At 28.8% G+C, this 7777-nt stretch overlaps 1 protein-coding gene across 2 annotated transcripts; it reads left to right on the top strand.

Annotated features, from left to right (window-relative positions):
- The first annotated feature begins 175 nt into the window (after window positions 1–175).
- On the top strand, window positions 176–6884 carry LOC103580149 (ras-related protein Rab-3). 2 transcript variants are annotated; one of them, XM_008561810.3, is made up of 4 exons: window positions 176–404; window positions 2695–2916; window positions 3129–3419; window positions 4700–6884. In XM_008561810.3, exons 2-4 carry the CDS (start codon window positions 2695–2697, stop codon window positions 4853–4855), a joined length of 669 nt encoding a protein of 222 aa, XP_008560032.1. In that variant the 5' UTR covers window positions 176–404; the 3' UTR covers window positions 4856–6884. The 2 variants fall into 2 exon arrangements, with proteins under 2 accessions (XP_008560032.1, XP_008560031.1); XM_008561809.3 differs by lacking the exon at window positions 176–404 and adding an exon at window positions 1979–2243.
- Window positions 6885–7777: the final 893 nt, after the last annotated feature.

The following is a 7777-nucleotide window of genomic DNA, read 5'->3' as shown; positions in this document are numbered from 1 at the left end:
TCCAGTGTCGTCTGACGCATGTGACGTTATATCTATAAATGATTGACGTCGGGTTTGAGCTGTTGGTTGATAAGAGCGCGGTCGGGGGGGTTACAAACGCAGGCGCATACCCGCGATACCGGGATTGGTCTCGGGCGGGGGTTTCTCTTGGAAATGGTCGATATTTTAGCTGTAGCGTTCGCTACAGTGGTGCGACGACGCTTTAGTGAGACCAGTTGGCTTACCATTTAACCAACTTTATATAAATTATTTAGATTACTATTAAAACGTTATTTTTTTAAACTATTTATTGCACTAATATTGAACGAGTATTTTTTAAAATAAATTCCGTAAATCGTGTGTTGTATTTTCTAATAAACAAGTGTGTGGTTACCAAGAACACCTTCTACGAGTATCTGTGACAGGTGCGAGTTCTATTGGATTCACTTCTCTCTCGCTCCCTTACTCTTGTCTATATATCAGTATATATACATATATATTGTAGCCTGAGATACGTCGCCTATAACCGCCGACGAGTGCGCTCACTATCATCTACGTCATCCTCATGGTGGTCGTTAAAAAATTACCCATTTTTTTTAGAAAAATTTAATTTTTTACTTGGAAAATTAATTAATTAACTCGGTTTTACTATCGCCACTTTATTTATTTGAGTACCAGGAGATTGATTTTAGTGAGTAAATTGTACCGAGATGGAAGAGAGGCCCTGCCTTTTCCTTTATCGATTTTCCATTCGCCCAACTGGCACAATACAACATCAGTCCTCAAGGTTTTCTCCCTTTTTTTTCATTACTAGGTCGTTACTGTGACCGAATTATTATTTATTTTAATTATATTTATATTATTCTTACTGTTATTGTTTATTATTACTATTGCCATGTGTATTGTTCATTTAACTTCTTTGATTTTTATTACCATTTTCCACTAGTTTTTATCGCAAATGTTAAACACGCCGCGATAACTTACCGCTTCCGTTCGAGTTTATTATTTTTAGTTTACTTTCTATTCATAGTTGTTTTTTTTTTTTTACCGACTGATAGATTTCTGTTCTAGTCACATTTAATTAGGTCAATAGTTGATAAACATTCAAATTTTTTTTTCTTATTTCAGTAATTAAATATGTACTCCGATAATATAATTTTCTGGAGATATCCTATTGGTTTAATTATTTAAGGCCAACTACTCGAGTAATTATCAGTTAATTAAAAATTGTTAAAAATACAAAGTATATTTTTAAACTGATAATTATTGCAGTTAAAAAATATGTGACCAGAAAAGAAGTTGCTACATAAAATATAATATGTTCCATAGTCAGTGCATTGATTTAAGTTCTGAAATAAAAATAAAAGAGGTTGATATAGGAGCGATATAAAACGGAGCGAAATATAGGCTCTGAGGTCGAGTTAGATATGAACATGGTATAAATCGGGCAGTGTGTCACGCAGAGAGGAAAACTATTGTCCTTTTCAAGTCGTAAGGTGTAAAGGAACCAACGGAGCATGAAGCTTCAAATGAAAGACAAAAAAAAAAAATTTTGTATTTTTCTGAGTCAACCCTCCATATGACCTCGGACTTTCTCTGCCTCCACTTGTCTCGTGTCATTTAAATTCACCCCTCGCTGTTTCCGAAAGGTCTTTTGATGTTTTCGACGGCACTTAAGTCCCTTGGTCTACTCCATTATAAATTTATTATGTAAATAAATAAATAAATATATGGTTAAAAGTTGTAAGTAGAAAATATTATAAATTGACCAAGTTTATTGTACAACATGTGGTCCAGTACACCTGGACACACATTCACAGTCGTCTAGTCACGTGACCGAACTAATTGTATTTGATAAACTGCCGAGTACGAGGTCTGATAACAAACGCCAACAAAAACACAACCAAGAATAAGTATTTACAAGTCGACAATACATACAATAGAAACGTCGACGTGGAATTAAATGTCTGATAACTTTTTTTTACTCAAAACCGGCCATTTAGTTGTTTACTTTTTTTTACGATGCTCGATCTGGCGAAATAATTTATAATAATAATTTAGTCGTGAAAAAAAATAATTGAATTTATTTAAACAAAATTGCCGAGTAGTTTTTGTTGAATCGTTAATTCAAAATGTGGTTCACCGGAAACAGAAGTAAAAGTGTTAAAAAAAATGAAACTTTAAGAAACTCCGTTTTTGAGCTGCGCTCGCGAATGGCGCGAATGATTTCCATCGTTGAAATTACATCGCCGGATTATAATCCGGTACCGGAATCCCCTCTTACTTCATTGAATTACTTTAATACCTTTTTTATTCAAATTAGTCTTATTAACTTACAAACATTATTAGTTTTATTTTATAAGATTAAAATTTTTAATTAAATAAAAAGATAATTATGAATTCATTATTCATGACAGCTGTCATTAGTGAATATTAATTATAAATAATTAGTTTAAATTTAATTATTCTTTGTGAAATGTCAATATTTGAGTCTTTTTTTTTTAATTGTGTGGTCTGTATAAATAGATGAAATAAATTTAATAATGGGAAATTTGAATAAATATAAATATTGATTAATTAAGATATAAATTTTAATTAATTAAATATTTAAGTAATAAAATTGGCCAAATATAAATGAATGAGAGATGTGAATTAAAAGTTGTTTATTTGGATCAATTTAATAATTTATAATTAATAGATTTTTATTAATTGCAGATGGCAGGTCAGGATCCAAAGTGGCAGAAAGATGCCGCGGATCAAAATTTTGATTACATGTTCAAATTGCTAATTATTGGTAATTCTTCAGTGGGAAAAACGTCATTTTTATTCAGATACGCTGATGATTCTTTTACGTCTGCGTTCGTCTCGACTGTCGGAATTGACTTTAAAGTCAAAACTGTGTTCAGACATGACAAAAGGGTCAAGTTACAAATCTGGGTCAGTAGACATATTTTTATGTTTTATTTGGTTAAAAGTTTAATAGTTTATATATATTTTTTTTTGCTCGGTTTATTTACTTCAAAGTCCAATAAAATTATTTAAATACTTTTAATGGCTTGTATTGAATCGGAAATCGATAGAAGTGTGTATGTGTGTGTTCTATGTGAAGGTCGTTTGATTAACATCTAGATTTAATTTAAACACCACAGGACACTGCTGGACAGGAGAGATATAGAACCATTACGACGGCCTATTACAGAGGAGCGATGGGATTTATTCTCATGTACGACATAACTAACGAAGAGTCATTTAATTCAGTGCAAGACTGGATCACGCAGATTAAAACTTACTCGTGGGATAATGCTCAGGTTATTTTAGTCGGTAATAAGTGTGACATGGAGGATGAAAGGGTGGTCAGTTTCGAGAGAGGTAAGCAGTTGGCTGAACAATTGGGGGTACAGTTTTTCGAAACTTCCGCAAAAGAAAATATTAATGTTAAGGTAATTATTACTATTATTATTATAATTATTACTTATTTTTTTTACTTTGAACAGCAATACTGTCAAGTTATTGATGAATCGTAAAATTGTACGGTTTTATGATTTTTTAAATTGCCTCAAGTTTGCAAACGTCAGAATTTTAATTACAAAGTGACCTATTTATGTGACTAAAGAGATTTTTGTTCTCTTTAATGCATTCGAAAACTTCTAAGCTGGAGATAAAGTAAAAGGCTAAATTTAATAACACGTTTCATTTCGTTTATTACACGGAGAAATTATTCTTGTTGGAATTACTATGGTGTCATAGTAAAGCCGGACCATATTGGCCACCTGCGGAGATTGAAATAAACGCATGCAGAAATTAATTGTAAATTTTACTATGGCCATAGTAACTTTGTTTTTTAAAATTATCCAATTTCAATGAAAAATTATTTTTTATCAGGTAAGAGGCCCAATACCCGATCACTCATGTAATTGAATATCAATATTTACTAAATTTTACTAAATATATTTCTACAAATTCATGGAGTAATCGAGTACTAGTTCCCTGATCGGGTACTGGGTCTCTTACCTGATAAAAAATAATTTTCTATTGAAATTTGGTAATTTTAAAAATAAAAATTATGATAAATTTAAAAAGTGTGAAAAATGTATTTTTTTGATCCTATGTACGATAAATAATTTATTTTCCGCTTATATTCAAAGTAAATATATAAGACGAATTCCCACTGATAAAAAAAATTTTATTTTATTTTCAAGCGAAATAGGATGCCTCCAAAAAATCAAAAAAGAAAATTCATAAATATATTTATGTGAAAATTTATGCAACACACATGTGACATTTACTTTTTTTTCTATAAAAATATATTAATAAATATGGTTTATATATGTCAACATAGATATTATCGTATTCATGTAAACATATATACAAAATTTATTCAAAATTTTTTTCTCGCATACGTAAGATATATTTATTCATCGCATACATATTTCCCTCCGGGAAATGCATGATGTTAATAAAAAATTGACTTTTCATGCTAAAAAAAAAAATTATAAAATTTTTTCTCAAAAATTATTAATCAAAAATTAAAACAATAATCTATCGAGCACTCCAATTTTTTCCACTTATGCTTGAATCAAAAAATCCATTCATCTTAGTAACGTATTGCTGTAATTAGTAATTTATTGTTTATAAATTATTAATTTATTGATGTGTTACATAATTACAAACATAAAAAGACATGATTAATAATAAATATTACAATTGTATGACGTTCTAGGCGGTGTTTGAACAACTGGTAGACATAATATGCGACAAAATGAGCGAGTCTCTCGACAATGATCCAGCATTGATGGCAGGCGGTGGCGGACAAGCGAAAGGACAGAAATTAACTGATCAACCGGCAAATCCTTCGAATCCCAACTGCAACTGCTAAAGACCTAACTAAAATAAATATTAAAATTCTATATAAATATATATATAAAAAAAATAATAATAATAAACCGATAAAATAAATGCAGAATAAATAAAATAATAAAAAAAATAATTTAAATTTGAATATGAAGATCACGGCGGTTGTGTTTAAAATGTTAGTTAGACTTTATTTTATTTGTTCAAGCCGTAAATTATTTAATCACTGGTTGTTTGGCACTCGTAATGTGGTGACTCGTTATTTAGTTAGAGAATTTATGAGATGATTAATTCAAATTACCTGAGACATTTTAAATCCGCACTGAGTTTATCCTTCAATGCGATTCCGCGGCTAACGTTCACTTACCTTGTTACTATTTATTACTAATTATTATTATAATTATTATATTAAAATAGTCGTGTACCATCACGAAGACTCCCAACGCCCAGATTATTGATTATATTTTCAGAGTAGAATATTCTTCTCGCCTTATTTTTTTTTCTTTTTTTTATAAGTTACCTATTTAGTTTGTCAATATCACGGCGTGATATATTACAAGCACAAGGCAATACGTGCGTCTGTATAATTTATTTTACGCCCGTGCTCGCTCGATCATTTTTTATCATAAAAATAACAATTGCGCTGGTACAAGTATTTTATTTATTAACAAACATCAACTGGACATTTTCACTGTTTACTTTAGATTAACAAAAAAATATTTTTTCTCTGTTGATCTGTCATTTTATTATCAAAAAAAAAAAAAAAAAAAAAATGTCAATTAAATATTAAGCAGAAATGAAAATTTTTTTTACTTGGACCGATGTAAAGTTATTTGTACCAGGCACCTTGCCCGCTGTATATATTTATTATTATTATAGTTAATATTTTATTAATTTAATTAATTAATTAGTTTAAATTATTATTATTATTATTATTATTATTATTATTATTATTGAACTCTATAAACGAATCGTATTGTACTCGTTAATAAATTACTGGGACCTATTCTAGAAGTAGAATAGGAAAACACAAAAATTATAAGAGTAAGGAAAACAAAAACTAGCCTGCGTCACTGAAATTAAATAAACTATTTATTTAATAAAAAATGAAAATTACTATAAAAAATAAAATAAAAAAGAAATGTTTAAATATAAAGATATACTATATGTGTATGTGAAAAAAATGTAGCGCAATATATCGAAATAATTGATATGACTATGCGGAAAATATTAAAAAAAAAAAAAAAACTCTCTTAGTACTTTATAGTATATATTTTTCAGCCTTTTTTATTTTAGTTCAGTGGCGTATTCAACGTCGTCATTACAGAAATTGCATACTCTGCGTTTATGAGCTGTATACGTCAAAGATACTTTTCACCAAAAAAAAAAAAAAAAAAAAAAAAAAAAAACTAGATAAAGTGAACACGAATAGCCGAGAGAAGAGAAGTGTAGACAAGAGGAGAGAAGAGAAGTGAATATTATTAATTGAGTGCTATGTTTAAAGAATGCATTATTATTATTATTATTATTACTATTATTATTAATAATGATGATAATAAAAAAAATGAATATTAATTTTTTGGTGGCGGACAATTGTATGTATGTATTGTATCGTATGTAATAATGCCTAATGTTAATTATGGTAAAATAGGTACATGCATAAATATGTTAAGAGCGATTTCGGTAGCTGGGGGGTGAAAAATAAGATTTATGAAAAGATATCAATTTTAAAATAATGAGAACCATGGAAATCAACTAACGTATAAATAAAATAAATGAAAAAAAAAAAAGAAAATGATTATTTTAAATGTAGATGATGTCAGTTGTGCGACTGTATTATTTTTCTGATGCGTGCGTGCATGCACAGACTGAAAAAAAAAATTATGAAGTTGATTGACAAAAATGAATAAATAAATTAATAATAAATAACAATAATTAAAAAAAGATTATTGGCGGTCTGTTGTTACTATAAACGTAGACATGTGTAAAAATGTAGCAGATGCATATATATATACGTATATATGTGGCTCGATTTGAAATGGAGTAAAGTTATAATTTACAAAAAAAGTTTCCTCGTTATTATTTAATTGTAATCCTTGCTTATTTTATGTCCTATTAGCATAAAAGTTGGGTACTTGTGAAAGTATTAAATTTAGAAAGAAATAGGAAGATAAATTATGTTATAAGTACTATAAAACTCTTATCATTTATGTTGACTGGAAAATATGGAAAATTTTTTATGGCTCTTATTTCTTCTTTGTACCTGCTGTAGATAATTGAACCTGAGGGCCATTAATTCCTTTTTTTTATGGAAAATTCATTTAATATTCTGTGCGCATATTCGGTTCTGTCAAAGGATTTAATGCAGTTTATTTTAAATTGAATACTCTTTTTAGGTAATTGTAATATAGGCTTCTAATATTTTAAAGTTATGAACGTTAATGGAGTACTTTGATTAAATGTTTGGATATTGAAGTCACTGGTTCGAAAAATAAATCACTCGGTAATTTATTTATCCAACCAATTCAAATATTTGCAAAGCGAAATTTATATGAATAGGTAATATATTTATGTATATGATATCTATAATGTATAAAAACAAGATTTTTAACACATCCATTGCAGGAACATAATGCGAAAGCTATTTTTATATTGTAGGTATCATTCTTTATAATATTGGGATAGTTCCCATAATTTAATCTGTAGAAAATTCTGTAGAATTCGGATTTTATTTAAATCTGCAATCACCCCGATTCGGAGTTTTAATATCAAAGTAAACGCCTTTTAGAAATCAATTTTACTCCGAGGGGATTAAATATATAAACAGTCATCCACTCCAGATTTACTCCACATTCACTCTGCTCATTTTTTACAGTATGTAGAAACTGACATTGAATAAAAAAGTAAAAAATTCATGTGAGTAAAGGAATTCTTTCGATGTTTATAG

The sequence above is a fragment of the Microplitis demolitor genome, chromosome 1 (assembly GCF_026212275.2).
Source record: "Microplitis demolitor isolate Queensland-Clemson2020A chromosome 1, iyMicDemo2.1a, whole genome shotgun sequence".
Taxonomy (NCBI): Eukaryota; Metazoa; Arthropoda; class Insecta; order Hymenoptera; family Braconidae; genus Microplitis; species Microplitis demolitor.
Note: the sequence above shows the minus strand (reverse complement) of the source record. Positions and strands in the feature narration are given on the sequence as shown.